General features: G+C 41.2%; 2 protein-coding genes across 2 annotated transcripts in view; one reads left to right on the top strand and one right to left on the bottom strand.

The window, feature by feature from the left end:
- The first annotated feature begins 339 nt into the window (after positions 1-339).
- On the top strand, positions 340-12,218 carry LOC124146302 (CD63 antigen-like). The gene is made up of 9 exons (XM_048400094.1): positions 340-702; positions 2,828-2,914; positions 5,289-5,337; positions 6,877-6,929; positions 7,775-7,849; positions 8,326-8,394; positions 9,173-9,283; positions 10,260-10,346; positions 11,650-12,218. Exons 1-9 carry the CDS (start codon positions 646-648, stop codon positions 11,971-11,973), a joined length of 912 nt encoding a protein of 303 aa, XP_048256051.1. The 5' UTR covers positions 340-645; the 3' UTR covers positions 11,974-12,218.
- A 1,969-nt stretch (positions 12,219-14,187) lies between these two features.
- LOC124146300 (transmembrane protein 272-like) overlaps positions 14,188-18,275 on the bottom strand; it is a 39,301-nt gene continuing 35,213 nt past the window's right edge. Inside the window, exons 3-5 of the mRNA XM_046516536.2 lie at positions 17,500-17,559; positions 16,720-16,932; positions 14,188-14,721 (exon numbers count right to left, since the gene is read on the bottom strand). Of these exons, the coding sequence (XP_046372492.2) occupies positions 14,468-14,721; positions 16,720-16,932; positions 17,500-17,559 (527 nt within the window). The 3' untranslated portion in view covers positions 14,188-14,467. The remainder of the gene's footprint in view (positions 14,722-16,719; positions 16,933-17,499; positions 17,560-18,275) is intronic.

Genomic DNA, 18,275 nt, shown 5'->3' with positions numbered 1-18,275 from the left:
TACTGTTGAATAAGAGCAAATATCTAACACACCCACTCAATCCCTGGGTCGCAATACGTCGTGTGTCGTGCACAGGATAAACCCGTTTAACATGCCCATCAACAACGGCATGACACAGCACAGTTCAATACACGCAGTGCTCAAACATTTGCTCAATCATAATAACAACTATAAGCGTTTTAACAACACCCACACGATCTCTACATAAACATTTGATAACAACATGCAAATGCTTCACAATTCATCGCACTGTATGTACGTATGCAGTATTGAATAAATATTCCCTGGTTTAGCGGTGTGTGAATAGATTCTATACAAAATCACCTTCATTATACAGCTCGTAGCTGTGTCCCGTCCAACCGGTCTCCCGCAGCGGTGTCGACGACAATCAACCCCCGACTTGGCATGTCGTCCCGAGTCAAGATGTAGCCCTGTCATTGAGATACAGGTGCGGTAATGTAGGCCTGCATAATACGGGCGTTGATACATTGGCACAGAGGACAGGTGTACATACTAGGACAACTCTTGGGTCCTTGGACAATCACAACAACCGGTGCTTGGAGCTCTGCGACAACTTCAAGCGCTTGGAGCTCGGTGTGGGACAACGATACAGTGTTTGGAGCTAGCTATGCGAGGTAGACCGCCATGGCGGCCACAGGATGTCTCAAGCCATGGTTCATACTTTTCAACTGTATATTTTGGGTGAGTTAAGTAGCCTACGTTCTCTGGAGAAGACTAGTTCGTTCAGGTTGAGGTTCCCTGTCGGTAAATTAGATTAATCGCGGTCGTCATGCATGAACACATAGATAACAGGGCATGAGAATATTTCCTGTAATTATTAACCTTTCACGCCTGAATGAAAAACGTTATTGCAACCGATCAATGAACGGGAAATTGGACGGTAATATTTTCGGTTGACATGTTACAAGATACTTTGTGTTATGGGTCTCCGAAGGATTATCTTGTATATGTAAACTTGTGTCTCAGTCATGTTTCCGCCCAGGTGAGTTCTAGCATGGGCTGGTACCCTCCCCGTATCACAAAAGGATCGAAGCACTATGCTTGTCGAATTTCATAATATTTTAATGAAGTTTTTCAACGGTCGTAGAACCAGATGGCTTGTGAAGCAGATCCTTGTAATCTTTGTTCTCAAACAATTTGCTCTGATGTAGAGATCATCAAGCTGTCCTCAACCCGTTTCTTTCAATTCAATCATTACACTGTGTGTTTCATATTTATTGACACAATAGTACACTAGTACATAATACAGTACGAAAATCAGCTCAATTTTCTATCTTTAAGGAGTAATGAAAACGTCTTTATAAATTGACCAGTGGTATACAATGTAAACCCTCGTGAGTCCGGACGATACACGTCTCAGTCTAAATGTCCAGTTTAACAAGTGTCCGGTTTAACGTGTTATTGTTATTGTTACGGAGTTATACCGTTTTATATATGAAGATATTCCCGATAATAACTGTCCGGAAAACAGCTTTTTCATAATACCGGTATCCGAGCTAATGGGTGTCACTGTATTCGAGAGGGGCTCTGTTCCCCTGTCATACAGCTGATTACTTTGAACGACGACTCGACATACAGAGTTCTATTGGACAGTAGTGTTGACGGGATCTTACATAAGCACATGACTCAGACTTGACATCCACCTGAGTACGGACTAAAACGCGCGAGTTGTGTTGCCTCACTAAATGTCATGTTTGTTGTTGCCAGTGTTAAAATACGAGGCTGTGTTTACAGCCCATTTACTCTCGCACGTTAGCTAATGTCACCCGACAGCTCGGCATGCTGGGGTAAATGCATTTTAAAGATTTTTCGTGATGTGTACACAATTAGATTATAAAACATATTTTTACAACCCATCAATTGTCTTGCGATATCTGGAACAGGTATTGTCTCCCTCTAGAAAATCAATTCTCCCTTAGCTCCGGAAATACACCGTTAGGTCCTTATGACATTTACAAATATTGTAGATGTTACAAATGTTATAGATATCATTATCATATTATAGATATCTTTATTATATTATAGATATCGTTATTTTGTTATATTATAGACATCATTAGTATATCATAGATATCATTATTATGTTATACATTATAACATTATTTTTATAGTATGTTTGATTGTTTGTTTGTCGTTTAACGTCGCACTCAGCAATATTCCAGCTACATGACGGCGGTCTGTATATAATCGAGTCTAAACCAGACAATCCAGTGATTGATATTATAAGCATCGATCCACGCAACTGAGATACAATGACCTGCATCAACCAAGTCAGCGAGGCTGACCACCCGATCCCGTTAGTCGCCTCTTATTGTTATATTAAAGAATATCGTAGAGAGAAATATCAGACCCTAAATACTTATTTTGAAAACGAATGACACAAAGAATGGGAGGCTTCACGTATTGTGTCCTTGTTTGGACTCGAACTCGTAGTGACTCCACTATCCCAATATATCACTGGACATTTTAGGATTCCCTTTGGATTCCTTTTGGATTCCTTTTGGATTCTTTTGGTTTCCTTTTGGAGTCCCTTTTGGATTCTTTTGGATTCCTTTTGGATTCCTTTGGATACCTATTGGATTCCTTTCGGATTCCTTTTGGATTCCTTTTGGATTCTTTTAATTTCCTTTTGGATTCCTTTTGGATTCCCTTTGGATTCCTTTTGGATTCTTTTGGATTTCTATTCAGAACAGATCCCAAGCATCCCATACGCAGTGTAAAGACACACTGACTCCCTTAATCATCAGACCACACCCTTGACGCTGTAGATACACTATATAATATATATTATTGGTTCTTTCACCAGCTGATCGGGTGTTTCCTGGTGGGGTACATCTCGTGGACGCTGGCGACTAACCCTGCCCTGCTGACCGGCTTCCCACAGGGAACCACAGTAAGTTCACACAGGTGGCATCAGGTCACGTCATCACAGGTCAAGTCAAAATATTCAGAGCAAGACGCTTTGATCGGAATAGTCCTGAACCTTATCGATATCACTTGCTGCTTTGATTATTACAATATGAAGTCCTGAGACTTTAGACCATTATTATGGCGCCACGTGTTCTTGCAATCGATTCTGAGCCAGGATTCCACTGACCATTCCTAATGTGTACTTTAAACAAGTAAAACTGATTATAATGAACTCTAGACCATTATGCAAAATTATAGAGAAATTATGTTTCAACCATAACATGGTCTAAGTCAGATTATATCATTATGATAATATTGCAGACAGACAGACAATTTATTCAATAAAGGCCACTGGCCCAAAATACATACATATGCAGGAATAAATAAAGCCTGCGCAAAATGACATATTTACAAACTGGGAAAATTTACATTATTTACATTTTAATTTTTTTTTTTTTTTATACTTATTCGCAGTGGATTATTTACTATTTACCCTCAGTTGATGAGCTTTGGTAAGAAAAATAGATTTTTTTCCCCAGTTTGTAAATATGTCATTTTGCGCAGGCTTTATGTATTCCTACATATGTAGTATGTATTTTGGGCCAGTGGCCTTTATTGAATAAATTGTCTGTCTGTCTAATGATATTGCTGAGTGCGGCGTTAAACAAACAAATAAACATTATGATGATGTCACGTTATTGTTCTCGCAGTAGATTCTGTGCCAGGAACTCTCTGGACATTCTGAACGTACATTTTAAATAATTAATTTAAAGCCACAAAACCCTTTCCATATTCATAAGAAGTCTGCTGAAAGCTTAGTCGATTGTACGATTCCGACTACATCATAAGCATGTGCTTATGAATGACTATGAAAACATTCGCAACTATAGGTCATTAATTATATGGCGAACTATAGATAAATTGTGTTTCAACCAAAATATGGTTCACTAGAAAGTGCTGATTCCGGCAGTAGAGTTGATTGGTGGGTTGATCCTTTTCCCGGAATCAACAGATTGCGTGATTTCTGAATGACAGTCCTGTATTGTCATTCCACTCGGAACAACGCGGTTCTGTGGGCTTACCAAGGAACACTGCACTTGACAAAACTCATGCGTCAGAGTTGCGTCTCCTTGGGGGTGCCAGAATCCTTTCCTCTGTATTTCTGGATCTTGGTCCAGCAACACCTTACCTATGATCGTGGGTTTCACCAAAGTGGTTAACTGTAATAATAATGATGTTAAACTAATAGATTTCCAGTACAGATTCATAAATAGAGCTCAATATACCCAAAAAGGAATGATTGAAAATGAAGTTAATTGATTATGATATATGCTCTTTATGTGTCTCTGAATCTGAAAACCTATACCATGTAGATGTAGAATGCGTTTTTGTTAGGGAATTTTGGTTAGTAATTGAAGTGTACCTAACTTGCATATGGTATTCATATTACCATTCAAGATAATTTTTTTGCTCTAACAAATACAACTATCTTTTCAACTACATAATTTTTCTTGCAAGAAAATACATTCACCAGTCAAGCGTTAAGAAAACTCCATTATGCTTTCCTTTCTTCATAAAAAATTGAAAGATGTATGTAAAATAGAAACATTGATCGCAATCAATAGTAGTATTAATAAATTCGACAGAAAATGGAAGGACTTATCAGCCTACTTAATATAATATATCAGTCAATCCTATATATGTATATACCGTATTCGACATAATAAGCGCCCAGGGCGCTCTCAAAATTAGAAATAGGGGGCTCTTATTAGAATATTATTTTGGTGAAAAACAACCGGGTTAAAAGATCGTAAATTTCGTGGTTTATGCTGACAGCCTGAAATGTTTATATACGATAGATGTATTTTTCCAGAATCTAATTTCCCACAATAAAGGATCCATATCACACACGTATTATACACGAATAAATAAGTCTTGTGTACATTGATCAATCGGAAGGGGTGCTAATTGGGATTGTTCACTGGCCAATATATTAGCAAATATCGCCGTGGACGCTTATTAGAGCGGGGCGCTTATTACGTCGAATACGGTACCCATATCTGATCATGTCTTACGATACTGTGACTTGCTACACTTATATACCTCATGTACCAATATTACATTTATGTCTACTGAATTGAAATAAATTTTTTTAATAAAACCCCAAAACTGTAATACCTACATCAAGACGGCTATCCTCCCATGTTAAGCTATGACTGAAACACAGTTTCAAGCGGTGCCATACCGAACCCACTCTCTCACTTAAGATGATTGTCAGTAATGCTGTTTGACGTAACTCGTCTCATGGTATGGGGAGGCAGATACAGATTTATAAAACACATCTTCCTATGTTTCAGTACTTCACCTACACGATACTGGCAGCTGGGGCTTTTATATTTATCACAGGTACGAATAATCATGTCCCTGTCCCATTGAGATGTGTACATCTGGTATCAACCTGCAGTGGATCTGTGAATGTAGTATACTCACCGCCAAAAGAAACGCTAACCATAGAAACATACATCTTCCCGAGGCAAGAGAGTTAACTGACTACAAAAGTCCAGTTTCCACCCTTGCCGAACTAGGCTTGTATTATGGAGTTAGATTTTGGGTGGACTAACGAGTCTATGCCTAGTCCAATCAAAATCTCTCACCGAAATCGAAATCCGGTTCGTAAACTTTCGTGTACATGTAGATATCGGTCGATTGCAGGATTTGCACAGCAAATGTGTTGTCAACAGATATTTCCCAATTCTTTTCAAGTTTTTAATCAGGTGCTCACGTGATTTGATGCACTTCGCGATGTAAGACCCGTTTTCTCACAATATAGATCTTGATTATCGATCAGATCGTCTTGACTGGACGCCGCCCTTTTGGTTGAAGTAAATGCAAGTGATACGAGAGGTGGAATCTGATTGGTCCATAGGAAAGGCATAGAAGGGACTTAACTCGTAACAGCCACTGGTGGCGCTACGATCGAGCCAAGGAATTGCAGCCTAGTTCGGCAAGGGTGGAAACTGGACTTTTAAAGTCAGTTAACTCTCTTGCATCGGGAAGCTGAGAAACATATAGAAAAAGTATGTACGTAAAGAAGAGATGTTTCCAATGTGTACCACTTAATGACAAAACTAACAATCAGTCATTATTTCTTATCACGATATACTGCACGTGATTTCCAAACTTTACACGCTAATCCTGCACGAGACAAATGGCGCATCTTGAGTCATGGATCGATGAAGTCACATGTGATGCGTTCATGACCTGTTGGTGCGAATACCAGATTAGCAAGGCCCTGGTGTCTGTTCGTGACATTCACGCAAGTAGACCTGGAACGCTTCTGGCTATATGCGGACACGCAGTGATAGAATTGAGACACTGTTCAAAGCGGCGTTATCCTAACTCACTTAACAGGTAGCACGGGTAATATGCTTGTGTAGGTCAACATGCTTTTGTTGTCACGGGTACGGGTCTTGGTTGACGTCCGATAACCTCTGTCTGATTACACTTATTTATCGACTGTAAAACTACAACAATGGTCCAGGAGGTGTTCACAGTGGATTACGTGGAACAGCAAATATCCAATAAAAACAAATTATGTTACGGAGTACTGTCATAATGTATATAATGTTTTCGGTACTCGCCCGAGTGTCAGGTCTACCACGGTATAACTTACGTGAATTATACATCCGTGAAGATCCAGCAAACCATGCTTGTCGTAAGAGGCGACTAGCGGGATCGGGTGGTCAGGCTCGCTGACTTGGTTGGTGCATGTCATCATATCCCAATTGTGTGGATCAATGCTCATGATGTCAATCACTGGATTGTCTGGTCCAGACTTGATTATTTACAGACCGCTGTCATATAGCTGGAACATTGGTGGAACAAACAAACAAACAAACAAACAAGCGAATGAATTATATACTTTGCACCCCTTTGTCTCCACAGGGTTCCTCGGTTGTGTTGGAGGTTTGAAGGAACACAAATGCCTCCTAATAACAGTGAGTGAGTCTTGTCAGTTTCAGGAAGTACGTACACAGCGTTCCCGTGTGAGATGACAATGAAACCCCGCCTCATCGATATGTACACCACTCTGATAATACTGAGATCAATCATCACCACTAAAACACACACGAAATACCCTGCATTCTGTTATGATATCATACTTATTAAGACAGCCTCCGTGGCCTAGTGGTAGAGCGTCCAGCCGGAGAGCGGATGGTCCGGGGTTCGATCCGCGGCCGCTTCATACCAAAAGACGTGAAAATATGGTACTTGTTGTTACCCTGTCTTTTGCTCGGCATTAAGGGGCTAAAACAAGGACTGATCGGCTCGGAGTCAGTATACTGTGTGTGAGTGGGGTATTAAAGTTAAACTGCAGCATGGTATCTCAGTGTGCTTGCACTATAGATCGGCATCAGTCCGTACTAGTACAAGCAGCCACTCACACATGTGTAAGCACGTCGCTATATAAATGCAATAGTCTTGGACGCGACGTTAAACCCCCAATTCACCTCACCTCAAACTATGTATGTATGTATGTATGTATGTATGTATGTATGTATGTATGTATGCATGTATTGTATGTATGTATGTATGTAAGTATGTATGTATGTATGTATGTATGTATGTATGTATGTATGTATGTATGTATGTATGTATGTATGTATGTATGTTTGTATGTCTGTCTGTCTGTCTGTCTGTATGCATGTATGTATGTTCAATGTGTGTATCTGCGAGGTTCGTAAGAAATAGTTTCCATATAGTCAAAGTATTAGTTTCAGTTAACAATTAGAAACGTTTTATTCCCAAATCCACTCCAAATGACTTTCTCTTGCTCCTACAGGTCATAGTCCTGCTGTCGATCTTCCTCGCCGTGGAGATAGGGGGCGCTGTGGCCGCATATCTTCTAAGGGATCAGGTGGGTGAAGGCATGAGCAATTTGTCTGTCGCACAATTCAGCTTTGAAAAAAAGCACCTTATAGAGGTCGGTGAGATGGTGACTAAACATGGATCAGTCTTTGTCATATAAAGACTGTCGCTTTCATGTGACAAGTTTGTCCAAGTGACGCAATGACGCAGTGACGCAATGACGCAATGACGCCGATGCCCCTTGGGGGTTCTGGTCAGAATAGGTCTCCATCAACCTATTCTGGTCTTAAGAGGCGACCAAATGGATCGGATGATCAGACTCGGTGACTTGTGTGAATGCCTGTCATCGTACCCCGATTGCGCGTATTGCGCATATTGCTGAGTGCGGTAATAAATAAAATTGACAAAACCCTTAGTTTCCATATTTATGAGAAATCTCTGCAAAAAGCAGAGTTGATTGTATTATATCATGAGCCGACTATATCCTGAGCATGTGTTTATTAATCACTGTCACACACTTTCCAGCTTCAGGTTTACCGGAACTCCACTTGGCGGGACTTCAACACCGACACAAGGGACTTGATACAGGCTGAGGTAAGTTGTCATGGATACATACAAAATAATAGATAGATATCTACTCATCTACGTTAAGGCGATCACCATGCATATTAGATTAGAAAAATGTTCAATTTCCCCATCACTCGTCTTTCGTTTGTTGTTTAACGCCACACTCAGCAATATTCCAGCCTGACAATAATCGAGTCTGGACCTGGCAATCCAGTGATTGATATTGTAGACAACGATCAATGCTATGGGTATACGATGATGTGCAATTAACTAAGTCACAGAGAATGTCTAGCCGATTCATGTAGCGACCCATTCTAACCCTCCCTTCCTTGTGGTAAAGAGCGGTGGGGTAGCATAGTGGTAAAAGTGTTCGCTCGTCACACCAAAGACCCGGGTTCGATTCCCCATGGGTACAATGTATGAAGCCCATTTCCGGTGTCCCCTTGCGTGATTTTGCTGGAATATTGCTAAAAGCGGTGAAAAACAATACTCACTCACTCCTTGTGGTCATCCCAGTACCTCTGTCACAGGCCACACGCTGTGACGATCCATTACATGTTACCCTGTCCATTCAACCAATATTTGTTTAGCGTCTATTTAACTTGAAAATTGTCCATACATTTAGATAAACATTTGTCGATAATTTGATCAGCTATTGTTGTTGTGTACTAAGATGATGTTGTATGTGTAGTTGCAGTGTTGTGCGCTAAGACGATGTTGTATGTATAGTTTCAGTGTTGTGTACTAAGATGATGTTGTATGTGTAGTTGCAGTGTTGTGCACTAAGGGGATGTTGTATATGTAGTTGCAGTGTTGTGGGCTGTACTCGTACACGGAGTACAATGAAACAGTGATGAGGATCCCGCATAGCTGCTTCTCATCTCAGACCAATACGTCGGACATCTATCTCAACACCGTGAGTAGTTGTCTCCCCTGTGAGTTTTATAACTCAGACCAATACGTCGAAAACCTATCTCAACATAGTGAGTAGTTGTCTCCCCTTTCTGTTCTTAATCTGAGTCCAATACGTCGGAATTCTGTCTCAGCACCGTCAGCAGTTGTCTCCCCTTTATGAGTTTTATAGCTCAGACCAATACGTCGAAAACCTGTCTCAACATAGTGAGTAGTTGTCTCCCCTTTCTGTTCTCTATCCGAGTCCAATACGTCGGAATTCTGTCTCAGCACCGTGAGCAGTTGTCTCCCCTATGAGTTTAATGCCCGAGTCAATTCGCCTGACGTCTACCTGAACACTGTGATCAATTCCCGCTCCTACCTTCCTCTACCATTTGTTTATATAATATCATAGTCCAATTTACGTCGTACACAACCAGTGCGTCACACATATTGGATTCTAAAGACTGTGTGTAGCTTACGTTACTGCTGTAGCTATGAGTGAGTGAGTTAGTTAGGGTTAACGCCGCTTTTCATAGTATTCAAGTTATATCACGGCGTGTCATCCGAAGTGATGCAGGTCTCAGACGTTTATCACTTTGGTGAAACCCACGAGCACGGGTATGGTGCTGACAAAACCTAGAAACATATTTGGGGCGAACTGGGATTCGAACCCACAGTCATAGGTTCCTTGCGTGCCAAAGGGGCGCAACTCTGCACAGCGAATCGCGAATCTTCGACATCTGGGCCAGCCGTGCCCCTGCTTTAGCTATGATACAATGATAGGTTAAACATAAATATTACTGCTTAAGTAATATTTCACATGGTACAATAGAAGGTTGGTCGACTATAACGGTTTTGTGAGCTTCAAGCTGGAGAGTGACTGAGTGAGTAACTGTCCACCCGTATCCCCCTCAAGCAGTGGTAGTAATTACCTTCATTCATCATGTGAATAGTGTGAATAGGCGTTGTTTTCTGTAACAACTGCTGGGTGTTTTCAGGTTGGATGTTGGGGTAAGATCGACGAATGGCTGTTCGCAAACACCGTGATATGGGCATGTACAACGGCGGCTGTGGCTGTCGTCCAGGTGAGAATCGCGGGTGTTTACTTTTGACGTGACGTACATTCGTGTAACCAGGGTGATAAGACGGGTACATGGGTGTGTCTAGGGTTATAAGACGGGTAACATGACGTACATGGGTGTGCCTAGGGTGATAAGACGGGTAACATGACGTACATGGGTGTGCCTAGGATGATACGACGGGTAACATGACGTACATTGGTGTGCCTAGGGTGATAAGAAGGGTAACATGACGTACATGGGTGTGACTAGGGTAATAAGACGGGTAACATGACCTACATGGGTGTGCATAGGGTGATAAGACGGGTAACATGACGTACATGGGTGTGCCTAGGATGATATGACGGGTAACATGACGTACATGGGTGTGCCTAGGGTGATAAGACGGGTAACATGACGTACATGGGTGTGCCTAGGGTGATTTGACGGGTAACATGACATGGGTGTGCCTAGGGTGATATGACGGGTAACATGATGTACATGGGTGTGCCTAGGGTGATAAGACGGGTAACATGACGTACATGGGTGTGCCTAGGGTGATAAGACGGGTAACATGTACATTGATGTGTCTAGGCTGATAAAACGGGTAACATGACGTACATGGGTGTGCCTGGGTGATATGACGGGTAACATGACATGGGTGTGCCAGGATATCTTCTTTTTTGGAACGTCGCTGTGTTTACCCTAGGACATTACCCAGGAATCATTGGGAAACTCAACTTATCCGACCCTTCACGTCACTTCCGGTATCAGATATGAAAGGCGTAGAGACCAGCCTCCAATAAAAAGACGTTCCCTAATATCACCCGTGTATAAAAGTAAACTGATATTAATGAGGGTCAGGGCCCTTGATGGAGGACATTGTAGGTTGTCCACCGGTCTCGAGGGGAACATGGGTTGATGTGCCCTCAATGTTAGTATGGACCGGTGGACAACGAATTTAGTTTACCGCGCACCTAATTATAGTGCAGATGTGTCTTATGGTAGGAATACCACAGTTAGGCATTTATCCACTTCGTTCATTTTTCACATCCATCGACAAAAAGCAGACAATCCACCTAGATCTATTTCATTTGGAAAATATCGTAAATATACGTCGAATGGCGTCTTTTTTAATTAATTCGAGATACAAAATTTGGTCTTTTGATGAAAAGCCAACAGTTCGGCTATTGGATCGGGGAATATGAAAATGTACTTAACTTGCTAGCGGGGTACATAGAAAATATTAGAAAGTGTCTCAGCCAATCAGAATACGACATTCATGTGGAAGGCTGGAGAAATGGTGTGTAACAACTTCTCTGTGTTACAGCTGATGTGTCTGATCCTCGCCATCGTGATGCTGGTGAAAGTCGTCCGCTCACAGAAGGACCTGGTGCTGTGGGACGACTTCTACGACGTGAACTTTCTGCCATGTAACAGCAACGCCGAGAAAGCCTTGCAAACAGCGGATGGAAACTTTACCCTGAGTAGTTCCAGCAACTCATTGAGTTCGCCGTTCAGCACGCTCAGTGTGGCGGGGTCCGCCCGGGCGGACAGTGCGATTCGGAGACAACAAGAAAAACATTTCTACCGCCGGAGCTGGACGTATATGAACTTTGATGACCCCTGCACCCCTGGCACTAGTGTCACGTGATCATATCTAGGTTAATATGTTTTGTATGATAGGTGTATATATCATAATCACAATATCAAAACTAGACCGTTTCGCCAAAGCTTGTTAAGTGGCCTTTTGACTGACTCATCTCCAGGTTCGTTGAATGTTATAAACATGTGTGTCTATGGTATATGAGTGCTTATGAATGAATGAGTGTACGGTGGCCCATAAGGGACATGGAGTCTGTTTTTCAATATTTTGATGTTTCACATACCTTTATCGTAACCTTTTGCAAATGAACACAATTTGTCATACAAATATGTGATGAATCATGTATAAAAACAACCGAAAACATGGAAAATGAACTTTCAAGTAGCTATTGAGTCGCTGAAATGTGAAGCGAAAATGTCAAAAACTAAAATCGAAATGTCAAAAACGAAAACGAAAATGTCAAAAACAAAAGCGAAAATGTCAAAAACTAAAATGAAACCACAGAAAACTATTTCCACCGCGGTGATAATATTTCCACCGCGATGTAAATGTTATCACCGCGGTGGAAATAGTTTTCTGTATTTTCATTTTAATTTTGGCATTTTCGCTTTTTGTTTTTGACATTTTCATTTTAGTTTTTGACAGTTTCGTTTTTGTTTTTTGACATTTTCATTTTAGTTTTTGACATTTTCATTTCACTTTTCAGCGATTCAAATTCTTCTTTTCACATGATTTACCACATATTTGTAAGACAAATCGTGTTAATTTGCAAAAGGTAACGACAAAAGTAAGTGAAATATCAAAATATGGAAAAACAGACTCCATGTCCCTTATGGGCCACCGTATGAGTGAGTGTGTGAGTGTGTGAGTTGGGTGTAGGTGAATGAGTATGCATAGAACAATATGTGCGTTTAACTTATAAGTTTTGTACATACCATGTTGGAATTAAATATAGAGTGTCATTGATGCCTCTCGTTGTCTATCATGAATGAACACCACAAGTCCTTAAGTAATTGATTAATTGATCGACGGGATTGTCATGTCCTGACTTTTAACATATACAAATCTGACAAACAAATATAGAACGATACGCAAAAGGACATAGTGCTGCAGTGACTGTGAAGTCGCAGTCTGTATTCATGTATTGATTGAAACGTCTTAAAAAACCCACGATGACGTGAACTCTACCGACGACAAAACTGAGTTATCGGCCTTGGTACATTCTCAATGGTGAGTCCGTTTGTATGTTTAATTGCACGTGACCAGAAATCTAACTCATTCTATGCTCGTGAAAGCAAACTGAATGCGTGTGTCTTTCTTCATTGTTTTTATTGTTTAGGGTGCCCATTGCTTCTATCCTGTTTGCACATATTTTCATATTTTGTTTCATATTTTGAAATTTGAAATTTCATAAGTTTGAAATGTGCAGCGTGCGATGGAGACTAGTTCTTTTCAACGTCACACTAAAGCTCGTTCTGTTTTCACTTCTTACATACCTCTCTTTTGATCAGTCACTAGCTGGGATATTGCTGAGTGCGGTGTTAAACAGCAAACACAAAAATCATCCACATGCTTTGTTGTCTCACCACGTTCTGCTTGTTACATTTCTGATAATTTAAGAAATAAGCGACACGTGGTCGTTGTAAATCGTACAATAAAACAATGCAAGGAGAATTATACCATGAAGGGCGCAGCCCAGAGTGTTTTCCGCTGCAGTGTTTTAAACTGCAGGCTTATAACGGTTCTAACGAACTGACGGATATAACGAACTGAAATCAGTGGTCTCTTTGAGTTCGTTATGACCATAGTTTACTGTATATGTGGCTTCGACCTGGAACATTCACTCACTCTCCTTATTGCAAGTTAAGGGGCGATACGACGTATGTGTCGAAAAGACCTGCCTTGGTCTATGTGATAATTGTTTAGTTTGAAAATGTAGAAATCTCATTTATCGAACTTTCTTATCTGTAATGTTGACCAATGTGACGGCTACACTTTGCCGGTGTGTATGTGTCAACGAACGACCGTCACCCCACTATATGAAGTGCTTCTAACTTAAGGGCACTTATGGAAAAGTGGTCGAAATTCGCTGGCAGAGTTGCGTCCCCTACTTGGCCAGGATCCGCTGCTGTGCGTTTCACCAAAAGAAACTTCCACAAACGTTATTTTGCGTTTAGGTTTTCTTCACAATCAAGTTGACTGGCCGTGGTATAACTATGTTCCAAGCAAAGTTTGGCCATTAATACTAGCACAACACACGGGTGAAAAAATTAATCAACTCATTTTATTACCAGAACATTTGTATATACAACATAATTCCTGAAAAACAAATGAACAAAATACATTTCTACATACATAAAGTAACAATTCAACTATTCTCCAAACAAGTTATCTCTGGTTTCCTTGGCAACCATGTACTGATAGTCTTGGCAAGGGCTGGCGGGGTGGGGGTGGAGGATGGGGGTGAATGTGGCTCTGATGACAAATCGTTTACATTGCGCGTGACGATGATGACTGATGTGGCGATAACTGCCAATTTTGATTATATATGAGTGATACTGTCTGGGTGGTCCGTCTCTCCGTCCTGTATGCCGCGCAATGACGTCCTTGTGCAAGTCTGGTATATGTATAATGACGTCACAGTCAGTAACACAAACACAATGATGAGTCCAACAACAATGTATGCTGACGTCACAAGGCCAAATGCAAAATAATACGCTGTAAAGTCACAATAGGTGGTCCTGATGGAGTCGTGAAATTGCACTATTTTCTCCACACTGTAGATCCACACTGATCCTGCAACGAAATAATCACAATGAGCCTTCTTGACACCACAGATGAAAAAAACTAAAATATTCTTAAAAGTATATGTTGAATTCAGAAAATATTTTTAAAATTATATGTTGAATTCAGAAAATATCCTGCAAAGCATATGTTGAATTCAGAAAATATTCTTAAAAGTATATGTTGAATTCAGAAAATATTCTTAAAAGTATATGTTGAATCCAGAAAATACTCTTAAAAGTAAATGTTGAATTTAGAAAATATTCTTAAAAGTATATGTTGAATTCAGAAAATATTCTTAAAAGTATATGTTGAATTCAAACACACACATTTGATTATGTTCATATTGAATTTCGTACTCTGAAGTTAAAGGAAGGATTTGTCTATACATATCCATCATGGACAAATATCATGTGAGATAGAGATTGGAAATGTTGTACACATCTCACTTGACTACATCTGTTGTAATTCGAGGACATATATGTCCTGTTTTTTGTCGAAAGATGTCAAAACGAGAATCGGGTGTCCACAATGACCTCTCAATAACCTGGATACAATTCGTAGATTGGGTGGCATCCTTTTGTGAATTCCCATGAGTGCTACCTGACTGAATGTGCCACATTGACTCAGTTAAACACCACCCTAACGAACACACTGTGACATCTTACTGAACGAACGACGAACATTTTAACCCCCACTCACATCTCTCACTCTCCATCACTCACTCACACAACCTCTCACTCACACAACCACTCACTCACACAACCCCTCACTCATACGTCCACTTACACATCCACTCACTCACACAACCACTCACTCACACAACCCCTCACTCATACATCCACTTTCACATCCACTCACTCACACAGCCACTCACTCACACAACCATCTGCTCACACACCCACTCACTCACACAACCATCTGCTCACACAGCCACTCACTCACACAGCCACTCACTCACACAACCATCTGCTCAAACACCCACTCACTTTCACATCCACCTCACTCACACAACCACTCACTCTCACATCCACTCACTCACACAGCCATCTGCTCACACACCCACTCTTTCACACAACCATCTGCTCACATAGCCACTCACTCACACATCAACTCACTCTCACATCCACTTACTCACACAGCCATCTGCTCACACACCCACTCTTTCACACAACCATCTGCTCACATAGCCACTCACTCACACAACCACTCACTCTCACATCCACTCACTCACACAGCCATCTGCTCACACACCCACTCTTTCACACAACCATCTGCTCACACAGCCACACTCACTAACACACCCACTCACTCACACAACCATCTGTTCACACACCCACTCACTCACACAACCACCTGTTCACACAGCCACTCACTCACACAGCCACTCACTCACACAACCATCTGCTCACACAGCCACTCACTCTCACATCCATGCACTCACACAACCACTCACTCTCACATCCACTCACTCACACAACCATCTGCTCACACACCCACTCACTCACACAACCATCTGCTCACACAGCCACTCACTCACACACCCACTCTTTCATACAACCATCTGCTCACACAGCCACTCACTCACACATCCACTCACTCACACCCACTCACTCACACAACCATCTGCTCACACACCCATACACTCACACAACAATCTGCTCACACACCCACTCACTCACACAACCATCTGTTCACACAACCACTCACTCTCACATCCACTCACTCTCACATCCATCTACTCACACAATCACTCACTCACACAACCACTCACTCTTCCACCCACTCAGTCACAACACCCAACTCTCAAACACTCACCAACACGTTCACATGCACTCCTCCCTCCTCCACCCACAAACACAATGTGTTTCCCAGACTGTCAAAGCTTCAGCTAGTGTAATTAGTATCGTGCTTCACGTATCCAGCTTATACAGAGCTGGTGGTCATTGTCCTGTACAATATAAAGGCTAAGTGCAGATAACTGCAAGGTCCATACATCGATTAACCCACCTGCCAAGTTCCACAGGACGAGGAAGAGTACTAGTATTTTCAGGAGGATGCTCGTGTTATCGAGTCTATTGATATCCGAGTCACTGCACTTCTTTCTCTCCACACACAGTCGGATAGCTGAGATGCCCGTATGTAGAGCCAGGATGCTGCCGTCGACCAACAGGAACACCGGAATGGCCGGCTCAAAGGGACATAACTCCTTCTTCTGTATACCTGTGGCATAAAGTGTTGTATCAGTTTTCTTTTGCAAAATACCGAAAAGCGGTAATACAAATTCGTCCGCATAAAAGCTCAAGTTTACAACATTCAAGTCCCCAGTAAAGATTTCAAGAAGTGTCACGGAAGACATGTAGAGGACATTTCCAAATCTGACCCATCAGTGACAAAAATGATGACGATGCAATTCCCTAATTTGACTTGTACCATATGTTCCCGAGTTTTGTCAGGTGGACATTTGACTTGCCTTGTGTTTGTGACGGGTGCCACCGGTGCGGCGGGATACACTCACCACTGATGGTATCATCACTATTTGATAATGATTCATAAACACATGCGCATGATCGGAATCGTTCAATCGACTCTGATTTTAGCAGAGATTTCTTATACATAAGGAAAGGGTCTGTACATTGTTTAGTTTTTCTTGATATCGTTATATAGATCTGTTCGAGAGAATAACTCTGATATATGAGGTTAAAATATAAGAAAACTATAAAATGATTACAATAGCAATTAAACGTGAGAGAAACGTTCTGTGCAGAGCTAACTATTTGGGGTACTTACCGATGAAGAGCATGCTCACAGTTATACAGATGCTGCAAAACCTCACACATTCCCGTATCACTGGAAATATAGATAATAGTGTTTAGTGAGAGTGAGAATAAAACATACATGTATTATTGCCAAAACAATATCTGATCAGCTATTGCAACATTTAGTCATAAGTGACATGAGACAGAGACTATCTTCAGGATAATGCAGGGTTGCATCCCAAAGTAATGCCAGGATCCTCATGGAAATATTCGCACCGATTATGTCCCGGACAAGTCAACATCAACGACCTGTGTTACGTTAGCAACCTACCAATATGACGTTTACGCCTGTAGGACTGAAGTACTTCAAATATGTACGGTTCATAACTTCCGTGACTATCCAATAACATGTCCTGTGGCAACGCGTCGATACGTGATAGGCAGCAAGCCAAAATATGCATATACCCACAGAGTGAGTAAACGAATGTAGTTTTACACCGTTGTCAGCAACTTCCAGGTGTTTAACAACGGCTTCAAAATTCGAGATTAAACATATCTTATTTTCTTAGGTCCAACAAATAATGTGTATGAGTGTCAAATAAGTTCCAGGTATGATACTTTGACGTTGAATCAGCAAATGATAAAAAAACATGTAACTGTGGTATCTCGGGGTGTGTGAGAAAAGTATAACGGCTCAATAACGGCTTGAACATATAAAAAAAATACACATACATTGTGAATATGTGAGCCATATATACATACCACAAACAGAGTGAGTGAGTATATAAATGAGTGCGTTAGGTATTC

Source organism: Haliotis rufescens, unplaced genomic scaffold (genome assembly GCF_023055435.1).
Source record: "Haliotis rufescens isolate VD_foot unplaced genomic scaffold, xgHalRufe1.0.p SCAF_2, whole genome shotgun sequence".
In the NCBI taxonomy this organism is placed as follows: domain Eukaryota; kingdom Metazoa; phylum Mollusca; class Gastropoda; order Lepetellida; family Haliotidae; genus Haliotis; species Haliotis rufescens.
This window is presented reverse-complemented; position numbering and strand designations above follow the sequence as displayed.